The sequence below is a fragment of the Cherax quadricarinatus genome, chromosome 19 (genome assembly GCF_038502225.1).
Source record: "Cherax quadricarinatus isolate ZL_2023a chromosome 19, ASM3850222v1, whole genome shotgun sequence".
Classification (NCBI taxonomy): Eukaryota; Metazoa; Arthropoda; class Malacostraca; order Decapoda; family Parastacidae; genus Cherax; species Cherax quadricarinatus.
The window spans coordinates 47,194,898-47,221,723 of record NC_091310.1 but is presented as its reverse complement, the minus strand read 5'-3'; the positions used below and the strand labels follow the sequence as shown (position 1 = coordinate 47,221,723).

The window sequence follows — 26,826 nt, the reverse complement described above, 5'->3', positions numbered from 1 at the left end:
CATTGTTCCCGCTCCTTGCATATCAAACAATTTATCTCTAGTATTTTGTATATCGTGGTAATATCTCTCTTAGTTCTCTCCTTCGTGATCGTTAAGTTGGGTTCCTTTGGTCTTGCCTCAGAGCATCTTCCTCTCAGCTCCTAGACTTACCTTCTTCCAAAATCAATATGGCATTATATTAAATTGTTGTGATTGATCTCCAGCACCGAATTGTTGAACCAATCATGCAACCTGTTTAGATCTTTTTGAAGCCTCTTCATATCCTCTACTCTTCTTGTCCTTTCAAAAGCTTTACCTCATCACCAACAAACAAAGACATTTTAACTAGATCCCTTATGAGAGGTCCTTTGCTGATAAGAAAAGTATCGGCCCTAGTGCTTCTTTTTATGGGGCACTGTACATTACCCTCACCCATTTTGATGTTTTATCATTACTGTTAGTTTATCTTATGTTGTTCATGTACTGTTTCATTCACTGGAGCAATTTACTTTTTATGCTAAGTCATGTATTAATCTTTAGTTGAGTTCCATGCGTGTCGAATTCTTTCTTGCAGTCCAGGACGTCACAGTCCACCCACCTTTGTTTTTCTTGGTTAAAGTCTAAGACTCTATCAAAAAACTCCATTAAGTTTGTAATACAGTACTTTTCCAACCTAAATCAAAGCTATTTCGCTCTGACATGTCCTCGTCTCTCCAGGTTCCTCAATATTTTCCTCCTTAAAATTTCCAGAACTTTAAATAGTATGCATATAAGTGAAAGAAGTCTGCAATTCATAGTTTCCTCTCTTCACTCTGGTTTTAGTTATATGTCACCTTATCTCTTTTCCAGTTATTTAATCTACTCAGCATATGGAGTGACTGAGTGACTGGCTTAAGGTCTTGGCTACAGGGTCACGCTTCTTTCAGGGTCTTTTCTTGTTTCCAGTTTTTATAGTAATTTCCTTTCTTCCTTCTTTGTTGAGGATGTTTTCTACCTCTGGTTGGTCTGTCCTGACTTTGTTGCTGTTAGGTTACTTCACCGTATTTTATTTAGAGACTTCCTTGAATCTTTTGCTAAGTTCTTTGCATGCGTCACGGGCATTCTCCGTAAGTGCTCTTTCTTCCTTCTTCAGCCGTATCACTTGACCCATTAAAGCCATCTTCCTTATGTTGCTATGGAGTAAATTTGGCTGAATTTTAGCAATAACTTTCAAACTATTTATTAGCCTCTTTTTATATCCTTGCAGTTATTTCTAGTTCTGCGTTTTTTTTTTTTTTGCCATTTTCTGTCATTTATTTGTGATCCTTCTGCAACTAGCAAACCGAAGATCAACTTTCAGGAGCCTATATATGACATATATGAACTTTGTTATGAAGTACTAGCACGTAGCCCATGCTTGAACAAGCATGACAAGAAACTTAAAAGTGCAGCGGTTCCAACGAGATTAGTTCCGGAACTAAGGGAAGGGAACCAAGATAAATATAAAATAAATGAATCTAATGATTAGAGGACAGAAGGTCCAGGGGAGACATGATTACGATGTATACGATATTGAGAAGACCTGACATGGTGGTACACAGAGAACGATTATATAAAAAGGGACACGATATACGGAGGCACAGATGGACACTGAATGCATAAATGAATGACATGAATGTTACGATACATTTCCTCGTCGTCAGAGTGTCAGGAAGTGGAATGACTTATTAGATGAATATGTGGCGCAGACTCCATACACAGTTTCATGAACATGTACACTAGAGCCTACGAACCTTGACGTGAGAGAACCTGGCAGGGGTCAAGAGCCGAGATTCGACCCCCGTAACCACAAACAGATGAGCACAGAGAGGTGAGCACACTAGCCTAACTGATATCTAGAGAACAATGTGAAGCGATGAGGCGGTGATGATGGTGGTTGTTTAAGGGGTGGAAAGAGACAGTGGTAATCTCTAGCTACCATTGTTGATCACTCAGCATATACCACGCCACTCTCAACCACGTCAACACTGAACAAGTCAATACCGAACAAGTCAACAGTGAACAAGTCAACACTGAACAAATTAACACTGAACAAGTCAACAGCGAATAAGTCAATATTAACAAGTAAATAGTGAACAAGTCAATACTGAACAAGTCAATAGTGAACAAATTAACACCGAACAAATCAATAGTGAACAAATCAATAGTGAACACGTCAATAGTGAACAGGTCAACAGTGAACAAGTCAATAGTGAACAAATCAACACTAAACAAATCAAAAGTGAATAAGTCAATAGTGAACAAGTCAACAGTGAACAAGTCAATACTGAACAAGTCAATAGTGAACAAATTAACACTGAACAAGTCAATAGTGAACAAACTAACAGGGGCCCGAGACTGTTCAACTGCCTCCCAGCACACATAAGGGGGATTACCAATAGACCCCTGGCTGTCTTCAAGCTGGCACTGGACAAGCACCTAAAGTCGGTACCTGACCAGCCGGGCTGTGGCTCGTACGTTGGATTGCGGGCAGCCAGCAGTAACAGCCTGGTTGATCAGGCTCTGATCCACCAGGAGGCCTGGTTACAGACCGGGCCGCGGGATCGTTGACCCCCGGAACTCTCCAGGTAAACTCCAGGTAACAAGTCATCAGCGAACAAGTCAACACTGAACAAGTCAATAGTGAAAAAGTCAACACTGAACAAGTCAACACTGAACAAATCAACACTGAACAAGTCAATAGTGAACAAGTCAATAGTGAACAAGTCAATAGTGAACAAGTCAACACTGAACAAGTCAATAGTGAACAAGTCAATACTGAACAAGTCAATAGTGAACAAGTCAATAGTGAACAAGTCAATAGTGAAGAAGTCAACACTGAACAAGTCAATAGTGAACAAGTCAATAGTGAACAAGTCAATACTGAACAAGTCAATAGTGAACAAGTCAACACTGAACAAGTCAACACTGAACAAGTCAATAGTGAACAAGTCAATAGTGAACAAGTCAATACTGAACAAGTCAATAGTAAACAAGTCAATAGTGAACAAGTCAATAGTGAACAAGTCAATAGTGAACAAGTCAATACTGAACAAGTCAATAGTGAACAAGTCAATAGTGAACAAGTCAATACTGAACAAGTCAATAGTGAACAAGTCAATACTGAACAAGTCAATAGTGAACAAGTCAATACTGAACAAGTCAATAGTAAACAAGTCAATAGTGAACAAGTCAATAGTGAACAAGTCAATAGTGAACAAGTCAATAGTGTACAAGTCAACACTGAACAAGTCAATAGTGAACAAGTCAATACTGAACAAGTCAATAGTAAACAAGTCAATAGTGAACAAGTCAACAGTGAACAAGTCAATAGTGAACAAGTCAATACTGAACAAGTCAATACTGAACAAGTCAATAGTAAACAAGTCAATAGTGAACAAGTCAACAGTGAACAAGTCAATAGTGAACAAGTCAATACTGAACAAGTCAATAGTAAACAAGTCAATAGTGAACAAGTCAATAGTGAACAAGTCAATAGTGAACAAGTCAATAGTGTACAAGTCAACACTGAACAAGTCAATAGTGAACAAGTCAATAGTGAACACGTCAATAGTGAACAAGTCAACGCTGAACAAGTCAATAGTGAACAAGTCAACACTGAACAAGTCAAGAGTAAACAAGTCAACACTGAACAAGTCAATAGTGAACAAGTCAATAGTGAACAAGTCAATAGTGAACAAGTCAATAGTGAACAAGTCAACACTGAACAAGTCAATAGTGAACAAGTCAATAGTGAACAAGTCAATAGTGAACAAGTCAATAGTGAACAAGTCAATAGTGAACAAGTCAATAGTGAACAAGTCAATACTGAACAAGTCAATAGTGAAGAAGTCAACACTGAACAAGTCAATAGTGAACAAGTCAATAGTGAACAAGTCAATAGTGAACAAGTCAATAGTAAACAAGTCAATAGTGAACAAGTCAATACTGAACAAGTCAATAGTAAACAAGTCAATAGTGAACAAGTCAACAGTGAACAAGTCAATAGTGAACAAGTCAATAGTGAACAAGTCAATACTGAACAAGTCAATAGTGAACAAGTCAATACTGAACAAGTCAATAGCGAACAAGTCAATAGTGAACAAGTCAACACTGAACAAGTCAACACTGAACAAGTCAATAGTGAACAAGTCAATAGTGAACAAGTCAACACTGAACAAGTCAATACTGAACAAATCGGCACTGAACAAGTCAACAGTGAACAAGTCAACATTGAACAAGTCAATACTGAACAAATCGGCACTGAACAAGTCAACAGTGAACAAGTCAATAGTGAACAAGTCAACACTGAACAAGTCAATAGTGAACAAGTCAATACTGAACAAGTCAACACTGAACAAGTCAATACTGAACAAGTCAACAGTGAACAAGTCAATAGTGAACAAGTCAATAGTGAACAAGTCAATAGTGAACAAGTCAACACTGAACAAGTCAATAGTGAACAAGTCAATAGTGAACAAGTCAATAGTGAACAAGTCAATAGTGAACAAGTCAATAGTGAACAAGTCAATACTGAACAAGTCAATAGTGAAGAAGTCAACACTGAACAAGTCAATAGTGAACAAGTCAATAGTGAACAAGTCAATAGTGAACAAGTCAATACTGAACAAGTCAATAGTGAACAAGTCAATAGTGAACAAGTCAACACTGAACAAGTCAACACTGAACAAGTCAATAGTGAACAAGTCAATAGTGAACAAGTCAACACTGAACAAGTCAATACTGAACAAATAGGCACTGAACAAGTCAACAGTGAACAAGTCAACATTGAACAAGTCAATACTGAACAAATCGGCACTGAACAAGTCAACAGTGAACAAGTCAATAGTGAACAAGTCAACACTGAACAAGTCAATACTGAACAAGTCAATACTGAACAAGTCAACACTGAACAAGTCAATACTGAACAAGTCAATAGTGAACAAGTCAATACTTAACAAGTCAATACTGAACAAGTCAACACTGAACAAGTCAATACTGAACAAGTCAATAGTGAACAAGTCAACACTGAACAAGTCAATAGTGAACAAGTCAATAGTGAACAAGTCAATACTGAACAAGTCAACACTGAACAAGTCAACACTGAACAAGTCAATAGTGAACAAGTCAATACTTAACAAGTCAATACTGAACAAGTTAACACTGAACAAGTCAACGGTGAACAAGTCAACACTGAACAAGTCAACACTGAACAAGTCAACGGTGAACAAGTCAACACTGAACAAGTCAACACTGAACAAGTCAACGGTGAACAAGTCAACACTGAACAGGTAAATAGTGGACAAGTCAATAGTGAACAAATTAACAGTGAACAAGTCAACACTGAACAAATTAACACTGAACAAGTCAATGGTGAACAATTCAACATTGAACAGGTCAATAGTGAACAAGTCATTAGCGAACAAATTAACAGTGAAGAAAGCAACACCGAACAAGTCAATAGTGAACAACACTGAACAAGTCAATAGTGGACGACACTGAACAAGTCAATAGTGAACAACACTGAACAAATTAACACTGAACAAGTCAATAGTGAACATATTAGCAGTGAACAAGTCAACACTTAACAAGTCAATAGTGAACAAGTCAACACTGAACAAGTCAATAGTGAACAAATTAACAGTGAACAAGTCAATCGCGAACAAATCAACAATGAACAAGTTAACACTGAACAAGTCAACAGTGAACAAGTCAACGGTGAACAAGTCAACAGTGAACAAGTAAACGGTGAACAAGTGAACAGTGAACAAGTCAACGGTGAACAAGTGAACAGTGAACAAGTGAACAGTGAACAAGTCAACGGTGAACAAGTCAACAGTGAACAAGTCAACGGTGAACAAGTGAACAGTGAACAGTGAACAAGTCAACGGTGAACAAGTCAACAGTGAACAAGTCAACGGTGAACAAGTCAACAGTGAACAAGTCAACGGTGAACAAGTCAACAGTGAACAATTCAACAGTGAACAAGTCAACAGTGAATAAGTCAACAGTGAACAAGTCAACGGTGAACAAGTGAACAGTGAACAAGTGAACAGTGAACAAGTCAACGGTGAACAAGTCAACAGTGAACAAGTCAACAGTGAACAAGTCAACGATGAACAAGTCAACAGTGAACAAGTAAACGGTGAACAAGTCAAAAGTGAACAAGTCAATGGTGAACAAGTCAACAGTGAACAAGTGAACAGTGAACAAGTCAACGGTGAACAAGTCAACAGTGAACAAGTCAACAGTGAACAAGTCAACAGTGAACAAGTCAACGGTGAGCAAGTCAACAGTGAACAAGTCAGCAGTGAACAAGTCAACAGTGAACAAGTGCACATTGGAAAATATGGATTCTGCATAAAGTTGTCCACCCTGAGGTCCAAAACTGCTGACTCGGTCCACCAACACGGTCCACAGCTGCTGACTCGGTCCACCAACACGGTCCACAACTGTTGACTCGCTCCACCAACACGGTCCACAACTGTTGACTCGGTCCATCAACACGGTCCACAACTGTTGACTCGGTCCATCAACACGGTGGTCCACAACTGTTGACTCGGTCCACCAACACGGTCCACAACTGTTGACTGTCCATCAACACGGTCCACAACTGTTGACTCGGTCCATCAACACGGTCCACAACTGCCACGTGGTTTCACGAGGGGTCCATACCTGGTGACGTGGTCCATAAGCGGTGGTTGTCACAGGTGGTTCAGTCATGGCAAACATCACAATAGAACCTGTCATCTTCTCTTTCACTCTCGCCTTCCTCAGTCTGGTAATTTCATGTAGATGAATGGTTCAGAGAACCGACATGTTGATAAATTAGACACATGTGCAACTCTTGGGTATCTTTATTGAGGAAACGTTTCGCCACACAGTGGCTTCATCAGTCCATACAAAGGAGAATCTTGAAGAACAGGAGGAGAATGAGGTAATCAGTCCCTCAACCTTGAGTCGATGTGGTCAGTCCATCAATCTTGAAAGGAATACGGCATACGTGCTGAGAAGGAGCTTATAAACCGTTGGCAGGAGAGGTGCAGAAGTCATAGGTCGTGTAACATTTGTTCAATGTTGAGTTGCACATGTGTCTAATTTATCAACTGGTAATTTCATGTCTGTATTGTTTATTGTCTGTGTTTGTCTCTGTCCGCTTATGTGTATGTCTGTATATTTAGCCGTATGTGTCCTGTCTGTATATTAGTTGTGTCAAATATGAAAATGTAGTTTTATTTTATATACAAATCAATTTTACAGGCTAAGAGTCCAGCCCTATCTGAGGTATACTACCACCCCCAGGATGCCACCCACGCCAGTCGACTAACACCCAGGTACCTACTTACAGCTAGGTGAATAGGGACAGCAGGTGTAAGGAAACATGCCCAGCGTTTTCACCCGTACCAGGGATCGAACCACGGACACTCAGTGTGTGAGATGAGTGCGTTGCCAACCAAATCAGGGAAATTGAAGGTGGTGACTTATGTAAGAGACAATTGCATGTGCAGTACATCACTACATGTGCAGTACATCATTGCATGTGCAATGCATCATTGAATGTGCAGTGCATCACTGCATGGGCAGTGTACATTACAGGCTATCACCACCTGTTCAGTATAAGGTTCCCTCAGTACAAGTGTCCCTCGTCCCATCAAAGTTATCAAGGTCTGTAGATCGTGCACTTCGAGACCCGGCAGACAAACAAGTTCCGTGTCTGTCACTTCTGCCTTTTTATAGTCTCTGATGTAAAAGTTTTAAATTTTTCCCCGAACACACATAGCAACTCCGCCCCCTTTCCTGTTGACTCTGTAGGTGTTTACCTGGAGTTTACCTGGAGAGAGTTCCGGGGGTCAACGCCCCCGCGGCCCGGTCTGAGACCAGGCCTCCTGGTGGATCAGAGCCTGATCAACCAGGCTGTTGCTGCTGGCTGCACGCAAACCAACATACGAGCCACAGCCCGGCTGATCCGGAACTGACTTTAGGTGCTTGTCCAGTGCCAGCTTGAAGACTGCCAGGGGTCTGTTGGTAATCCCCCTTATGTGTGCTGGGAGGCAGTTGAACAGTCTCGGGCCCCTGACACTTATTGTATGGTCTCTTAACGTGCTAGTGACACCCCTGCTTTTCATTGGGGGGATGGTGCATCGTCTGCCAAGTCTTTTGCTTTCGTAATGAGTGATTTTCGTGTGCAAGTTCGGTACTAGTCCCTCTAGGATTTTCCAGGTGTATATAATCATGTATCTCTCCCTCCTGCGTTCCAGGGAATACAGGTTTAGGAACCTCAAGCGCTCCCAATAATTGAGGTGTTTTATCTCCGTTATGCGCGCCGTGAAAGTTCTCTGTACATTTTCTAGGTCGGCAATTTCACCTGCCTTGAAAGGTGCTGTTAGAATAATGTATACCACTGTATGTGGCATTCAACACACATGTTCATAATTTCCAGGTTTTGATTGATGCTATAATATTTCCGGCACATACAGATAGTTCTGTTTCCTCCACAACACCTTTGTCCCCTTTTTTTCACATGTTGAGATATTCATCTTGCATGTTTCCCTCTCAAAGACTGCGCTGAAGAACAGCAAAGCAACTCTCGTTCTTCAATCTTACTCCAACCTTTCTCAATTTCATCCACCTCCCGCCTCAAGAAACTACCTTGCATTCGTTACATCCAACGTGTTGTCCTTCCTTACTGTCATCCACTTTACATTTCTTATTACACTTACCATCCTGCTTATCTAAATGAGACTTTAATTTCTCATTCTCCTCTGGACTAGAACTTCTCCTCTGGACTAGAACTTCATTCATAAGAACTAGTACCTCATCCATGAATGAAGTAGAGCCTCATTTTGTGAGAACTAGAACCTCATCTATGAGAGGTAGAGCCTCATCCTTGAGACCTAAAGCCTGAGCCTTGAGAAGTAGAACCTCATCTTTTATAACTCTTAACTCTGCTTCTAGAAGTCTACAACTCTCCTGGAAGCTTCTTTGCACAAGTCATTGTTAGGAAACACTTCACTTAATTACCCGAGAAAGTCACACAGCTCTGGCCAAGTCCACACAACTACCCTCGGCTACTGAACTACTGTATTTAGGCTATATAGCCTAATACGTCTTACATATGTAAATAGTAAAGGACTAAGAAGTAATATAATAGTTAGCTGTGTTGATTTGATAATTACTCAGCTTTCCCAAATAATTTGAAATTAGGACAACTTATCAGCTTATGCTGATTGGCAGATTCACTACAAGAAATAGTTCTATATTTTTATTTCAATTACTTTTCTCCTATTCAACCTTATAATTGACCACAAAGATTACAAATATGATTATAACATATCCCACTTGTTAACCTCGAGTTTCTGTTAAAAAAAACTTTGTTTACATTCAATTTATAAAATTCTTCCCTCAGGATTACTAGGTTTTCAATTTCAAAATTCACCTTTAACAACTTTTCTGCTTCCATTCTAATTTTGACATTTTTTATACACTGTTGAAACTCCTCTCCCTTTGGTAAACCCTACTTCACATTGAATATGACAACAGATTACAAGCTTGCTCAAGGCCAACTTCCGTCAACTGCCAAAATAATTGTCAATTGTTATCCTGTACTCTTGTATTGTCCTGGGGTGTGTTGCGTCCTGTGACTACTAATAAGTTGTCTCAACAGATGTTGCTGGGACAGGACTTTATCTTGCAACGGAAGTGCTGGGAGCAACTGGACTCCAGTTGCAGCATGCACACCCTCAACACTGACGTGCACACCCTCAACACTGACGTGCACACCCTCAACACTGACGTGCACACCCTCAACACTGATGTGCTCAGCCTCACCATGGAGGACAGTGCGCATGCAGAAGCAGCCAAGCTCTACGCTGCCGTCTTTATCACCTTTTCCCTTACATCCGTCGCTTCCTCCCAGCTCTACGGCTTCTGGATAGACAGGTCATCTTATACATTAACTCCATATGTTTTTTGTGTAAAGAACTCATAATAGCGTGACTAGAATAGCCTACAACTCACAAACTGGGAGATGAAACAAGTCACTCCCTATTTAGTATCGGTCCAGAACGAACTGAAACGTTCAGTTTTATAAGCATCTGGTGGGTTAGTTGTGAAACGTATTTGTGTCATTATCTGCCAGCTTCAAGGGCCTAAGCGAGTGTGTTCCAGCCCAGCAGCTGCACTCTCGAACCACACCACGCAGAACTTATCCTATTATTCTTTTCTTCGTTTTACTCGTTCATTGAAAAGATGGTCTAAGGCATATCAAATAATACTAGACTTCTGCTATTGAAAATACATTTTTGATTTTTGCTCAACAAAGTTTAAATCTTTTTTAGTTTTGTTATGATTTGTTCTCTCACTTGCTTAATCATAAATGAACACACATTTTCCCTGTGCTTACTGAACGTACCAAATAATATGCATGTATATTACGGCCAGACATTTTCCTATGAATCTGATTATTTCTGTAGCACACCCAAGTCTTAGTCTTGTGTCTGTATATTACTTCAGCAGTACCTTTGACCACATATGTAAATACAAAACTCTCAGACTACTTACTGTCTGTGCAATGTCCTTCGAGTTCAATTAATATTTCTATATGATTTGCTGTTGTGCTTTCCTTTTTTTGTGACTGTCCAATGCTTTTTGTTTAATTTTTGTCTATATACAGAGTTGCTAATAGGGTCTGTACTCTCCTAATTGTGGTTACAGGGGTCGATTCATAGCTCCTGGTCCCGCCTCTTTATTGGTCGCTACTAGGTTCTCTCTCTCCCTGCTCCATGAGCTTTATCATACCTCATCTTAAAACTAGTTATGGATCCTGCCTCCACCACATCACTTTCCAGACTATTCCACTTCCTGACAACTCTATGGCTGAAGAAATACTTCCTAACATCCCTGTGACTCATCTGAGTCTTCAACTTCCAATTGTGACCCCTTGTTGCTGTGTCCTATCTCTGGAACATCCTGTCTTCGTCTGTCACACTAAGGTTGGTGGTATCAGAACTGAAGTAATCATCCTGATCAGCTACATCAGCAGTGTCACAGCAGAAAGACACTGTGTGCACAGCATGACTTGGGTTACAGATTTTGTTTTTCTTAACAAAACTTTATCAAGTTACTTGCGTCCCTCAACTTTTTCCTACTATCTGTCATATTCTTTAATGTTCTAAGTTCCACCTCAATAGCTACTCTTGGGTCCCCTCTCTAGCTGCTGTTGGGTCCCCTATCAGTAGTTGGTGTTGCGTCCCTTCTCTCTAGCTACTGTTGGGTCCCCATCTCAATAGCCGGTGTTGGGTTCCCTCTATCTAGCTGCTGTTGGGTCTCCTCTCTCTAGCTGGTGGTGAATTGTACATAGGTTTGCATTTCTCGCAGAAAATACGAAGTTGCAGGTACACGACAGATAAGTCACAATACCGTGTTTGGAACAATTCACAACCAACCCACAAACTGAAAATGTATAACAGACAGTTTTAATCCCTCGTGAATCGTTCGTTACCAAGTGTAGGAGGGACCACACCCTCTAATTTTCATCTGTAATTTGTGGATAAGTTGTGAATTGTTCTTCTTCAACACCAGCACTGGTTGTAGTTAACGTCCTCGAGTGACGAAATATTAAGAAGCCTCTTACCCAAGGGGGATGCAATCGGCCTCTCTCACTTGACGGGGCTGCAATTGGCCTCTCACTTGAGGGGGCTGCAACCGGCCTCTCACTTGAGGAAGCTGCAACCGGCCTCTCACTTGAGGGGGCTGCAACCGGTCTCTCACTTAAGGAAGCTGCAATTGGCCTGTCACTTAAGGGGGCTGCAATCGTCAACCGATTCTCAGGTCTTCCACTACGCTGGTAAATGGAGTTTAAAGCCTACTGGCTACACAAGGGTCATTAAGGCTGCACGTAACCTGTTCACCACCAGACAAAACAAATTTTAATCCCTAAAATACTGGGTTAAAACAATATGTGTATACACACTGAGAGACATACACCCCTCGATGTATATTGTGTATTTTCGACAACGCTCTTACTCTTGAAATGTTAAATAATTATAAAGGATAAACTTTATTTCTACAAAATATGGTTTATAAATGATCCAGAAAAAGATAACATTATTAACATACTTTATAGAAAGTGTCTGGTTATGCAGAACATTTCGGCCAGCCTTATAATAAGTTTGTAACTACTTTTAATTTATAACTACTTCTGGAATTTTTTGAAAGCAATTTGTTGGAAATTTTAGCAAAACAATTTGTTATGGCGTTTGTGGAGGTTATTACAAATGTTGGTCAAATACAAATTTAACTACTGACCTAAATTTCTGTATTTCTGTACATGACATACAATTAACTGAAGGTATATAAAGGTATATAAATACAAGGTATATAATCTATAAATTCACAAACCTTTTAAAATTTAATTAGCTTTTAGAACTAGCTCATTTTTAAATAAAATTTAAAAAGGTTAAGGATACATAATTCAACTTAGCACATGCATTTTTTTAATACTGCATTTCAAGTGAGTTTAAAAAATCCTAACATACGGCCCAAAAATGCTTTTAGATTAACTTTTTCACTAAGGTATGCCAGGAGGTGGACCAAGATAAAGAATACAACACTATGTATATGGACATCAGCAAGGTCTTTTATGATAAAGTCCACACAGGGGACTAATTAAGATAGTGGTGTGGGAAGAGACTATCCCTTTGGGACAAGGCATGGCTGACCGATTAATAGGAAGAAATCAAAATGGGGACCTGTTGCTATTTGTGTCAGGGTCAGTGTTGGGACCCTTGTTGTTCACAGCCTACACAAACAATAAAATAATGATGAGGCAATAAATAGCGGCATAAGTAAATTTGCTGATGACATTAAAGAAGGTCGTCAAACAATTTTTGATAAGGACACTAGAAAGTAACAATACGACCTGGAAAGGGTGACCTGGTCTGAGTGGACAATGCCGTTCAATGTAGACAAGTGTGAGGTTCTAATCCTAGGGAAAAAAATAACTATTGCACTTATATGCTACGAAAATAATGAAAATTTTACTCAAAGTGAATGCGAAAAAGATTTAGTTCGGGTTGGCAGAAATTTATATCCATAACAACCGCGCATGAGTGTTTGCAATAAAGCTAGTAGAAATCTTGGGTTCATATCAAAAAATAAATATAATAAAATTCCTATGGTTATATTTTAACTTCATATATCTTTTATTAGGTTTCATTTAAATTATACTGCTAGGTTGTCTCCACATAACAGAATGAACAAGTGTAGTAGTAGCAGCAACACACACAGCAAGAGGCATTCTTGAGCTTACCCAGTGTAAGTAAGTTTATTCAGGTATACACAAATACAGTTACATAGATTATCATACATAGCAGCATATGTGTAGAGAACCTAGGATAACCCAAAAAAGTCAGACAGAATGACTTATTTCCATCGGGGTCCTTACTTATTTCCATTGGGCTTAATGCCCAAAGCTGGGGTGTGACTCCAAAAGGATCCTGTAGTACCCGCTGCCTTTGCACCTCCTGACATCGTCTGCTGCTAATGCAGCTGCCACACCCTTCGAGCCCAGTGTGGGCGGGGTTTGTGGCAGCTCAAGGAGCCTAGCTTCTCCCTCCGAGCCCCGTGGGAGGCGGGGAATGGGGCTAGGCCTGGGGACAACTGGTCCCAGAAGACGAAGAGGTACTTGTACCTCCTCCCATGAAAGACATTGGTCTGAGACACTCCCTCGACAGGGAGCCAAGGTCGGGCCACCTCTTGGAAAGTGCCCGGGCCGAGCGATTATGCCGGCGAATCTACAACAGAACATGCACTGGAAAATATACAGAAGAATGACAAAGTTATTACCATGTATTAGAAATCTTTTCTTGGGAGATAGACTGAGGCCACTGAATCTGCACTCTCTGGAAAGACGTAGAATTACTGAAGATATGACTGAAGTGTACAAACTGAAAACAGGACTAAATAAGGCGATATAAACAGAGTTTTGAAAATATCTAAGCAAGACAGGATTCGCTGCATGGGATTAAGGTCAGAGAAATTTAGATTTAGAAAGGATATAGGGAAGTGCTGGTTTGGCAATAGGGCTGTAGATAAGTGGAACAAACTCCCAAATACAGTGTCATTGAGGCAAGACATTTGGGTAGCTTTAAATATAAGTTGGAGGAGTACATGAGTGGGTGTGGGTGGGTGAGAAAGACCTACCTATCATGGGTCACTAGGCTTATTACACTTTCTTTGTACTCACCTAACTGTGGTTGCAGGGGTCGATTTATAGCTCTTTGCTGTCTTTGTGTTTCTTTGAAAGACCAATTGGTTTTATTTAAGTTTCTTAGCCTGACTTCTTCGTTGGATATTTGAAGATTCAGCGGCATCACAGTTGAGTGTTGGGGTCTGATGAGCCAAAGTTAATGTCTTGACCGGTGTTAATACTCTCTCTATGGGCCACTTACCTTTTATATCCTACCTCTCTCCCCCCTCCCACCCTTTTCCAATATTTCTATCCTTACCCATCCTTCTTCCTTACCCATCTTACCAAAGACTCTGGTCATAAGAAGAAGAAAACTCTTTAACTTCATGTTTAGTATCTTAGGGATTTTCTCTTCTAAATCAGTGATTTTGTCTTCAGTCATAAAATTTTATATTATGTATCTTACATTTATTTTTTTAATTGAATGAAAAATTTAGTTTTAGTATTTTTTTTCTACAATTCGGCTTTGAAATTATCTTTCTTCTTCTCTCCTTGCACCCACTTCTATTAAATTAGATATTTCTCTTCATTTTGGAATATATTGCTTAATGTCATTTTTTGTATATGTTACAAAATTCATTATATATCTGTTCATATTTGAAATACATAGAAATCATAGTACATAGAAATCATCGTAACTTCAGTAATATACACCGTAGTATATATGCTGAAAATTCGTAATAAACGATTGGAGTAGTTGGTGGAACGTTGGACAAGTAATCTTAGGATCAATGGTTCGAGTCCCGTCACTCCATGTGAATAATAGTGTATATTACTGCCAGGTGGTCGCGAAAGACGATGATGCTGGTGCCGTCAGTGGGTCTGGTGTTGTGGGGTTTGTGTAACCTGGTACTGGCCTCTCTACCCACACTCTCCCTACAGTGGGTATACTGTGGCAGCTGCCTGGCAGGCCTCTCTGGTGGCTTCATCACACTCAAGGTAACCCTCCACTCCGCCTAGATAACACTCCATACTATCAAGGTTACCCTTCCCCCCTCCACACCAAAGTAACGCCCCCAAGTCCCCAAGGTAACCCTCACACCAAGATAATTTCCCTTCCCCCTCATCCCATATACTATAAAAAAATTAATATTCGCTGTAACAAGTTTTCAACTCATAAAAAAGCAGAACAAGCATGTTTGTTTTTTATTTAGGTTTCACACATATTCAAATTTTGGCAATGGTGTTGAGGGAACACAGTTGTTATGGGCATATATATTACGTTGACTAGCCTAGCCTAGGGTTACCCAATATAAATTATAATAGTTTATGCCAATAAGATTAGCAATGATGACTCTATTAGGCTCGTTATGTTTCATGTTCGTTTATATACTTGTTATCAGTACTCTCTTCAATCATCAATGCTATTACAGACATCATTGTGAATTATTATTATTATTATTATTATTATTATTATTATTATTATTATTATTATTATTATTATTATTATTATTATAATGTGAGCAAATCACCTGCAGGAGGCTTTCAGGGCCTTACCTGAATTATTACCTGCAAGTAATTTGGGTGGGACTTAAATCAGCAGGTCGCTGAACTGTAACTCCTTTGATGCCCACTTCTTCACCACTCTCACAAACAGCTAGACCTGACATTAAATTAATAATTACAATACTAAAATCAGATACTCTGGTAAATTAAAGTTGTGGACTGTATATGATTAGGCTTGCTGGGTACACAAAAGAAATTGGTATTACCACTTGCCATTTAATTACTGTAGACGGAACACACCACAACACCTGCCTAACACGTAAACCCCATACTGGCCAGCTAGAGATTTAAATACAAGGGCTAATGGTGCACTTCCCTGTGAGTAATGTTCGTATCCTTCCTACCATCCACACGTAATTCTCGAGGTCCCGCAGATTTCCTGTCCCAATTCTTCAACAGGGGACAGTAACACAAGTTCCTAATTACAAATTCAGGCCGAAAAAAAACAGTTGACCTTCGGGAACGCCTGATTACATTGCACAATTCAGTCCAATGTTCACACATTTCAGTATGGCGTCTCTCCCCGGCGTCACTCCGCAGCTTTTCTACACCTCCTCACTCGAAATTTCTCGAAGGGTCCAAATAGCATCACATTTTAATACACATTTATTATATTATTCATTTATATGTTCTACATTTAGGAAATTATGTAAAAAAAAAATTCCACAATCTTTACTCTTAAGATTAAAGCACATAATTAGTAACAGTAACAGTGATTTTTAAAGTTATATAATAAAGGTCATATTATGTTTGACCTCAGTCAGCTGTGATGTATGTTTTACCACAGTCAACTGTGATGTATGTTGTTCTACCACAGTCAGCTGTGATGTATGTTGTTCTACCACAGTCAACTGTGATGTATGTTGTTCTACCACAGTCAACTGTGATGTATGTTGTTCTACCACAGTCAGCTGTGATGTATGTTGTTCTACCACAGTCAACTGTGATGTATGTTGTTCTACCACAGTCAACTGTGATGTATGTTGTTCTACCACAGTCAGCTGTGATGTATGTTGTTCTACCACAGTCAGCTGTGATGTATGTTGTTCTACCACAGTCAACTGTGATGTATGTTGTTCTACCACAGTCAGCTGTGATGTATGTTGTTCTACCACAGTCAACTGTGATGTATGTTGTTCTACCACAGTCAACTGTGATGTATGTTGTTCTACCACAGTCAGCTGTGATGTATGTTGTTCTACCACAGTCAACTGTGATGTATGTTGTTCTACCACAGTCAACTGTGATGTATGTTGTTCTACCACAGTCAACTGTGATGTATGTTGTTCTACCACAGTCAGCTGTGATGTATGTTGTTCTACCACAGTCAACTGTGATGTATGTTGTTCTACCACAGTCAACTGTGATGTATGTTGTTCTACCACAGTCAGCTGTGATGTATGTTGTTCTACCACAGTCAACTGTGATGTATGTTGTTCTACCACAGTCAACTGTGATATATGTTGTTCTACCACAGTCAACCGTGATATATGCTGTTCTACCACAGTCAACTGTGATGTATGTTGTTCTACCACAGTCAACTGTGATGTATGTTGTTCTACCACAGTCAGCTGTGATATATGTTGTTTTCTCTAAATTTCAACGTTTTCTTTAACGCTGTGATTTTTTTTGGTAGCTTATTGTGCTCTTCACGTACAGTGTACAAATGTTAGCAGCTTCTAGAATACTGTACACCCTACATGCATTTTGTGTATGGTAGCAACTAGTATATTATGCACCCTACACACATTGTATGAACGTAACACGAGACACACAAGAAATTAAAGTTAATACAACTGGATACACTGACAGTGTATCCAATTGTATTACTTTTGTCCAGGAATTGGATGTGCACTGTAGAAAAAAATGCCTTCATAAGATCTGATATCGAACATATAATCATTATGAAACCGAGCAATTTCTACCAAGACTGAGGGATTGAACACCTCAAAATTACTGCTCTATCTCTATCAGGGCTGAGAGGCAGAACACCTTAAATCATCTCTTACTTTTATCAAGGCTGAAGGACTGAACACCTCAAATTATCCACTGCTAGTCTCCAGCATATTAGTCATTTCTCCATTCAACCGAAGAAACCTGCTGCACAGGCGAAACATTTCGGCAATAAAGATACTCACCTGTTGCATATATCTTATTCCTATACTTGTTGGTATTGTATACCATTAAGATGCATAGCTGACTGGACTTTCTGTAACCCACTGCTATAAATGGAAAGAAAAACATGAACGCGGGTCTGGTAAAATGATTCGTTTTTTTTTCAGAAATACGGTTATAACAAATAAGTCTACGTAATGTGAAATTATTCTATATCACTACGAATGTGCCACAAAATAAACTGGGCTTTGGTTCACAAGTTGTTTCTTTATATTGTCTGGTGAGAGCGCCTCACCGTCAAGTTTATTTATACAGTACTTATCATAACTTACGAAATCTTAACACTTTTGCAAACAAATCACAGAACTGTTGGGAATTTAACCCGTGGCAGACAAGTCCTAAAACTCAGGCTAGTGTGCTAACCACTGGACCAGCTGGTATATAGAAAAATACGTAGTTGGATAAATCCTATGAAAGTCGGCTGGTCCAGCGGTTAGCACACAACCCAGGAGTCTTAGGACTCGTCTGCTACGGGTTCGATCCCCACCCGTTGTGATGCTACAGTATATTAAAATGTTTTGGTGTCTGTGTGGGCGACTCCATCGCACCAATGATCAGTACATATACTTTTTTTAAGCACGCAGCCATCTTCCATAAAGGAAGGGTGACCTCACACCAAAAAAAATCACCATTATACTGTATTTAACAGCTGTCTTGTCAGAAATGTGTTGACATCACTACAACATCTCCAAGTCTCCTTCTCTGTAATTCTCACCTCTAGGACTCACATCCGGCTAACCAGACTCTTTGAACCTCTTCATAAATTTTGCCTTACACTCCAACAGCAAGTCAGAGCCTTAAACCTACTTATCCCCCACTGGTGAGTGACCCGGTGGTCTGGTGGCTAAAGCTCCCGCTTCACACACGGAGGGCCCGGGTTCGATTCCCGGCGGGTGGAAACATTTGACACGTTTCCTTACACCTGTTGTCCTGTTCACCTAGCAGCAAATAGGTACCTGGGTGTTAGTCGACTGGTGTGGGTCGCATCCTGGGGGACAAGATTAAGGACCCCAATGGAAATAAGTTAGACAGTCCTCGATGACGCACTGACTTTCTTGGGTTATCCTGGGTGGCTAACCCTCCGGGGTTAAAAATCCGAACGAAATCTTATCTTATCTTAACACGCTTACACACACGTATTATATATATATATATATATATATATATATATATATATATATATATATATATATATATATATATATATGACGACAATCGTAGACAGGCGATCTTAACAATGCAAGACAAGCCACGGGGGGTGAAAATCTTTAGCTAAAGTACTGTCACACTTCCCAGTGCGTCATCAGAAGCTGTGCAATGTTGATGGCAACGACAGGAGAGGTAGGGTAAGTTTTCAGTGGTAGTGTACAAGATTAAAGAGGATTTTATAATGGTACGTATTTTATGGCGTTTCACGGGACCCCAGTAAAAGTCCCATGGTCCTAGTGTTAAGAAATTTACCAGGTTAATTAATAATAACCACAAGTGTCTTCATCAGAGTGCAGTGATCGCATATGTGACGTGCGAGACGATGCCTGAACAAAGGACTGTGCGACTGAGCATCGTGGAGGCGTGTATCACCCTGGCTACACTCACTGCCACCATTGCTGTCTACATCCTCACAAAGCTGAATGACACCAATCATGCACTCCTCTTTCTCGGTCAGACTCCAACAACTGCTTATGTTATTACACCAGTTTATGTAGATGAATAGTTCAGGGAACCGACAGTTTAACCTCTCTTGTGGGCCTATTGGCCTATACTTAGCATGGGCCAATAGGCCTTTCTGAGATGTTTTTTGTTGTTGTTGTTAAGACCATAAAAGGGATGGCAATAAATAGAAACTGGAAATGAATATTAAAATGGTATAAAATACTGTAACTTCTTTTACAGTGATTTCTTTACTTTAACTTTTTTACTGTGATTTTTTTACTGCAAGTTTTACTGCGCCTTTTTTCTGTGACTTTTTCCCTGTGATTTATTTCCGCTCACCGACTAAGCTTGCTCATCCTTCACTTGAACACATTAAGTTCTCATAATTACATCAGCCTCGCCCATTAACTCTTCATCTACATACAACAGCCTAGCTTAAAATAATGTTTTTTTTTTCTACCGCTGCCTATGCAAATAACTAAAAAATTTAAAATGTTAACAACATCTGGATATAAAAACATGACAGCCTAGCTACTACAAGTGAATATAATCCAGATGATTTTAATAAACAAATTCACCTATGTTGGAACTGAAAAAAATAGGGCCTAGACTGGTGAATTTCTTTATGAAAAGCTTGTGGAATGTGTCCAATATTAGCAGCTAGACTGCCATGTTTTTGTGTTAATGTTTGCACGTGTTGGGTATATTAATTAAATTTATAATGTGATAAATGTTCCCTTCACTTCAGCACTACCTTGCAGGGTGGGTCGTAAGGGAGTAGTATATTTTTTATGTTACACAGTGACGACTCTTATATGGTTAGGCACGTCAGTACCCCTGTTTTCTAATATGTTATTTTCCCCCTATAATCTACCTTGTCCATAATTACTATTGCATTTGCTTTGTTTACTTTCATAAGGTGAAGTCCAGGACCTTTCCTTAATTTATGGTATAACTTAACAAATCTTTGAGGACAATTGTGTTGCAGAGGTGTGAGCAAAGGTCAGAACCTCTGCAACATAATTGTCATCATAGATTTGTTAAGTTATACCATGAATTAAGGATAGATCCTGGACTTCACCTTACGAAAGCAGACAAAGCAAATGCGACAGTAATTATGGACAAGATAGATTATAGAGATAAAATAAATACGATATTAGGAAACAGGGAAACTCACGAGCCACTTAACAGTAACTGTGTACTTACGGGTTGGGTTTGAACCTATGGCGAGTAAGTTTTGCGACTCGCTGGCCATGAGTTCAACCCCCACCCGTTCCGTGGTTCATAATATGGCTGGTTGTTTTAATTAATGGAGTTTTTGACGGTGTTTTTCCTTCCTGTCCTTGGGCAGTTAATGAGGTGGTTTGTGTTGGCAACTTGTTGTACATCATCTTCGTCCTGCCAGACGACCTCCATCTGCCTCATTCAGCCTTAGTCGTCACGGAACCCGTGCACGACACTATGACAGGTCGTAAAGAGCCGGACGACCACGTAGTCATTCCCGGCCTGTCGTGCAGCGATGGTGATGACCACGAGAGTCGTCCGGTTGATTCTAAGAGTTACACGACCCTCGCTTGTGATAACCACTACCACGACGATGACGTTGAGGGTCGTTCTGCTGAGGCTAGTAGTCACACGACCCTCGTTTGTAATACCGGCAACCACGACGATGACCTTGAGGGTCGTTCCGTTGAGGCTAGTAGTGACATGACCCTAGTTTGTGATAACGACAAACACGACAATGACGCTGTGGGTCGTTCCGTTGAGGCTAGTAGTGACATGACCCTAGTTTGTGATAACGACAGCCACGACGATGACGCTGTGGGTCGTTCCGCTGAGGCTAGTAGTGACACGACCCTTGTTTGTGATAGCGGCAGCCACGACAATGACGCTGTGGGTCGTTCCGCTGAGGCTAGTAGTGACACGACCCTTGTTTGTGATAGCGGCAGCCACGACAATGACGCTGTGGGTCGTTCCGCTGAGGCTAGTAGTGACACGACCCTTGTTTGTGATAGCGGCAGCCACGACAATGACGCTGTGGGTCGTTCCGCTGAGGCTAATAGTTACACGATCTTCGTTTGTAATACCGGCAACCACGACGATGACCTTGAGGGTCGTTCCGTTGAGGCTAGTAGTGACATGACCCTAGTTTGTGATAACGACAACCACGACAATGACGCTGTGGGTCGTTCCGCTGAGGCTAGTAGTTACACGGCCCTCCCATGTGTCAGTGGCAACCTCAACGACACCCTAGAGGACCCTCCCGCTAAGGCTAGTAGTTACACTACCTTCACATATGATAACGACACCCTCGACGATTACCAAGAAGGTCGTCCTGCTGAGGCTAGTAGCTACACGACCCTTGATTTTGACTACAACGGCGAAGAGAGTCATGTTGAAGCTAGCAGCTGTATGACCTCCGCTTTTAACGACGACTTTATAACCGCGAGATATCCAGTCATCGTCACACCTGGTGACGCGTCGAGTAATTACTCCACCCCGGAGGTCGTCAGTATACATGACACCCCGGAGGTTGTCACTGTACATGGCACCCCGGCGGTCGTCAGTGTACAATGCACCCCGGAGGTCGTCAGTATACATGACACCCCGGAGGTCGTCAGTGTGTATGGCACCCCGGAGGTCGTCAGTGTATATGGCACCCCGGAGGTCGTCAGTATACATGACACCCCGGAGGTCGTCAGTGTGTATGGCACCCCGGAGGTCGTCAGCGAGCATGATACACACCTTGCTGACACGCAGGCAGCACCTTGGAATGACACGCAGATAAGTGTCATGGATCCCTCTGACACATCTAAAAACACGCATGAAGGTGCTGCGTGTCAGAACGACACAGAAAACGACGGTGGGTGTACTGGTGTCACATCTTTAAGTGAAGAGTGTGCAAGTGTCACACATACAAGTGACACTCATACAAGTGACACACATACAAGTGACACCAAGATAAGCGACACACGTTTGAGTGGCAGTCCTACAAGTGACATAGTAAATAACATCACTGAAGATGGTTATGACACGGTTGACATCCCAGTGGATGACACAGTTGACATCCCAGTGGATGACACAGTTGACATTCCAGTGGCTGTTGCGGTTGACATCCCAGTAGATGACGCAGTTGATACTCCGGTGGCTGTCGTAGTTGACATCCCAGTGGATGACGCAGTTGACATTCCAGTGGATGACACAGTTGACATTGGAGTAGATGACACAGTTGACACTGGAGATGATGACACAGTTGACATTGGAGTGGATGACACAGTTGACATTGGAGTAGATGACACAGTTGACACTGGAGATGATGACACAGTTGACATTGGAGTGGATGACACAGTTGACATTGGAGTGGATGACACAGTTGACACTGGAGATGATGGCACAGTTGACATTGGAGTGGATGACACAGTTGACATTGAAGTGGATGACACAGTTGACACTGGAGTGGATGACACAGTTGACATTCCAGTGGCTGTTGCGGTTGACATCCCAGTAGATGACGCAGTTGATACTCTGGTGGCTGTCGTAGTTGACATCCCAGTGGATGACGCAGTTGACATTCCAGTGGATGGCACAGTTTACATTCCAGTGGATGACGCAGTTGACATTTCAGTGGATGACACAGTTGACAACCCAGTGGATGACGTAGTTGACATCCCAGAGGATGACACAGTTTACATTCCAGTGGATGATGCAGTTGACATTTCAGTTGATGACGCAGTTGGAATTCCAGTGGATGACACAGATGACATTCCAATGGATGACACAGTTGACATTCTAGTAGATGACACAGTTGACAACCCAGTGGATGACGCAGTTGGAATTCCAGTGGATGACACAGTTGACATTCCAATGGATGACACAGTTGACATTCCAGTGGATGACACAGTTGACAACCCAGTGGATGACACAGTTGACATTCCAGTGGATGACACAGTTGACATTCCAGTGGATGACACAGTTGACATTCCAGTGGTTGACACAGTTGACATTCCAGTGGATGACACAGTTGACATTCCGGTGGTTGACACAGTTGACATTCCAGTGGGTGACACAGTTGACATTCCAGTGGGTGACACAGTTGACATTCCAGTGGTTGACACAGTTGACATTCCAGCGGGTGACACAGTTGACATTCCAGTGGTTGACACAGTTGACATTCCAGTGGGTGACACAGTTGACATTCCATTGGATGACACATTCTTTGTATTACATAGTGAAATGTACCACCAACACACTCTTAAAGACAAACAACTCACCACGACAGACTCAAGCATTGACACACTGGGGGTAGACGAGGTAGACGACTTTCGCCCGATAACTCCCTTACGTGTCAGCACCAGTCCTGACCATCTGCCCATGACAGCAGGTGACCATCTGCCCATGACAGCAGGTGACCACCTGCCCATGACATACGAGGACGACATACAAATGATTCCGACTTTCCTACTGACACCTTCGACACCAGTTGACGTCCTGGACCTGACACCTCCCCTCCTACAGACTCCTCTAACTCCTGCCAATTCAGTGAACTCTTTCATGTCTGATCAAGGTAGTGAAAAGTCTCTTGGCAGTGAGTGTGGGCAGTGCACGCCCAATGATAGTGCATGGAGGAGCAGCTGTGAGAGGCAGCAGCAGCAGCGATCAGCTGCAATACACAGAAGAGAAACAACAGCAGCAGCAGCAACAGCACGCCATGGCGGTGAGTATAACACCAACATTCAGCACTTAGGAAGCGACAACTCTGCTCCTGGCGGGTCTCAGAGGGCAGGTGCCACATTCCCTCACACGACACGTCGCTCCAATAGTTGTCTCTCATCTCGTCGTCGAGCCTGTAGCGAGGCACGCGAGCAGCGCGAGGTGCGCCAGAGTGTGGGAGACGCGGACGGAGGAGGCAGTGACCACCCCATGTTAGCCACGTTCCGGAGACGACCTCAGGGACTACGAGCCATCGTTGTGGCTGACCTCGTCGCCGCCTTCTTCATTAGTTTTGTCTCCTCAGGTGAGCACGCCTCAGCTCAGTCAGGTAATACCTGGTCTTGTAGTGACATAATATACCGTAGTTAATATCTCTAGGGGTTAATGGAATAAAAAAAGGGTCATAGTCTGACCATGTCTTTAATTCCCTTGTAAAGACCAACTCTGGATTCTTCCACTGATCAGTATGTTGTAACACGTTGCTAGAGAGGGCAAGATCAGCACATCGACTTACAACTTTACTTATTGTCTACTAAATAAACAAAAATACTTAACTAAGGGAGGAGGAAGTTCGGGTGAGATATAAGCGACTATTGGCAGAAAGGTGGGCTAGTCCAAAGATGAGTAGTGGGGGGGTTGAAGAGGGTTGGAATAGTTTTAAAAATGCAGTATTAGAATGTGGGGCAGAAGTTTGTGGTTATAGGAGGGTGGGGGCAGGAGGAAAGAGGAGTGATTGGTGGAATGATGAAGTAAAGGGTGTGATAAAAGAGAAAAAGGTAGCTTATGAGAGGTTTTTACAAAGCAGAAGTGTTATAAGAAGAGCAGAGTATATGGAGAGTAAAAGAAAGGTAAAGAGAGTGGTGAGAGAGTGCAAAAGGAGAGCAGATGATAGAGTGGGAGAGGCACTGTCAAGAAATTTTAATGAAAATAAGAAAAAATTTTGGAGTGAGTTAAACAAGTTAAGAAAGCCTAGGGAAAGTATGGATTTGTCAGTTAAAAACAGAGTAGGGGAGTTAGTAGATGGGGAGAGGGAGGTATTAGGTAGAAGGCGAGAATATTTTGAGGAACTTCTAAATGTTAAGGAAGAAACAGAGGCAGTAATTTCATGCACTGGTCAGGGAGGTATACCATCTTTTAGGAGTGAAGAAGAGCAGAATGTAAGTGTGGGGGAGGTACGTGAGGCATTACGTAAAATGAAAGGGGGTAAAGCAGCTGGAACTGATGGGATCATGACAGAAATGTTAAAAGCAGGGGGGGATATAGTGTTGGAGTGGTTGGTACTTCTGTTTAATAAATGTATGAAAGAGGGGAAGGTACCTAGGGATTGGCGGAGAGCATGTATAGTCCCTTTATATAAAGGGAAAGGGGACAAAAGAGACTAAAAATTATAGAGGAATAAGTTTACTGAGTATACCAGGAAAAGTGTACGGTAGGGTTATAATTGAAAGAATTAGAGGTAAGACAGAATGTAGGATTGCGGATGAGCAAGGAGGTTTCAGAGTGGGTAGGGGATGTGTAGATCAAGTGTTTACATTGAAGCATATATGTGAACAGTATTTAGATAAAGGTAGGAAAGTTTTTATTGCATTTATGGATTTAGAAAAGGCATATGATAGAGTGGATAGAGGAGCAATGTGGCAGATGTTGCAAGTATATGGAATAGGTGGTAAGTTATTAAATGTTGTAAAGAGTTTTTATGAGGATAGTGAGGCTCAGGTTAGGGTGTGTAGAAGAGAGGGAGACTACTTCCCGGTAAAAGTAGGTCTTAGACAGGGATGTGTAATGTCACCATGGTTGTTTAATATATTTATAGATGGGGTTGTAAAGGAAGTTCGGGAGAGGGGTGGGATTAAATTTTGGGGAATCAAATTCAAAATGGGAATTGACACAGTTACTTTTTGCTGATGACACTGTGCTTATGGGAGATTCTAAAGAAAAATTGCAAAGGTTAGTGGATGAGTTTGGGAATGTGTGTAAAGGTAGAAAGTTGAAAGTGAACATAGAAAAGAGTAAGGTGATGAGGGTGTCAAATGATTTAGATAAAGAAAAATTGGATATCAAATTGGGGAGGAGGAGTATGGAAGAAGTGAATGTTTTCAGATACTTGGGAGTTGACGTGTCGGCGGATGGATTTATGAAGGATGAGGTTAATCATAGAATTGATGAGGGAAAAAAGGTGAGTGGTGCGTTGAGATATATGTGGAGTCAAAAAACGTTATCTATGGAGGCAAAGAAGGGAATGTATGAAAGTATAGTAGTACCAACACTCTTATATGGGTGTGAAGCTTGGGTGGTAAATGCAGCAGCGAGGAGACGGTTGGAGGCAGTGGAGATGTCCTGTTTAAGGGCAATGTGTGGTGTAAATATTATGCAGAAAATTCGGAGTGTGGAAATTAGGAAAAGGTGTGGAGTTAATAAAAGTATTAGTCAGAGGGCAGAAGAGGGGTTGTTGAGGTGGTTTGGTCATTTAGAGAGAATGGATCAAAGTAGAATGACATGGAAAGCATATAAATCTATAGGGGAAGGAAGGCGGGGTA

General features: G+C 41.3%; 1 protein-coding gene across 1 annotated transcript in view; it reads left to right on the top strand.

Annotated features, from left to right (window-relative positions):
* The first annotated feature begins 5,293 nt into the window (after nt 1-5,293).
* Nucleotides 5,294-26,826, top strand: part of LOC128688407 (mucin-4-like) — a 35,479-nt gene continuing 13,946 nt past the window's right edge. The window contains exons 1-5 of the mRNA XM_053776267.2: nt 5,294-6,778; nt 9,662-9,936; nt 15,028-15,184; nt 19,425-19,587; nt 20,931-24,593. Of these exons, the coding sequence (XP_053632242.2) occupies nt 6,719-6,778; nt 9,662-9,936; nt 15,028-15,184; nt 19,425-19,587; nt 20,931-24,593 (4,318 nt within the window). The 5' untranslated portion in view covers nt 5,294-6,718. The remainder of the gene's footprint in view (nt 6,779-9,661; nt 9,937-15,027; nt 15,185-19,424; nt 19,588-20,930; nt 24,594-26,826) is intronic.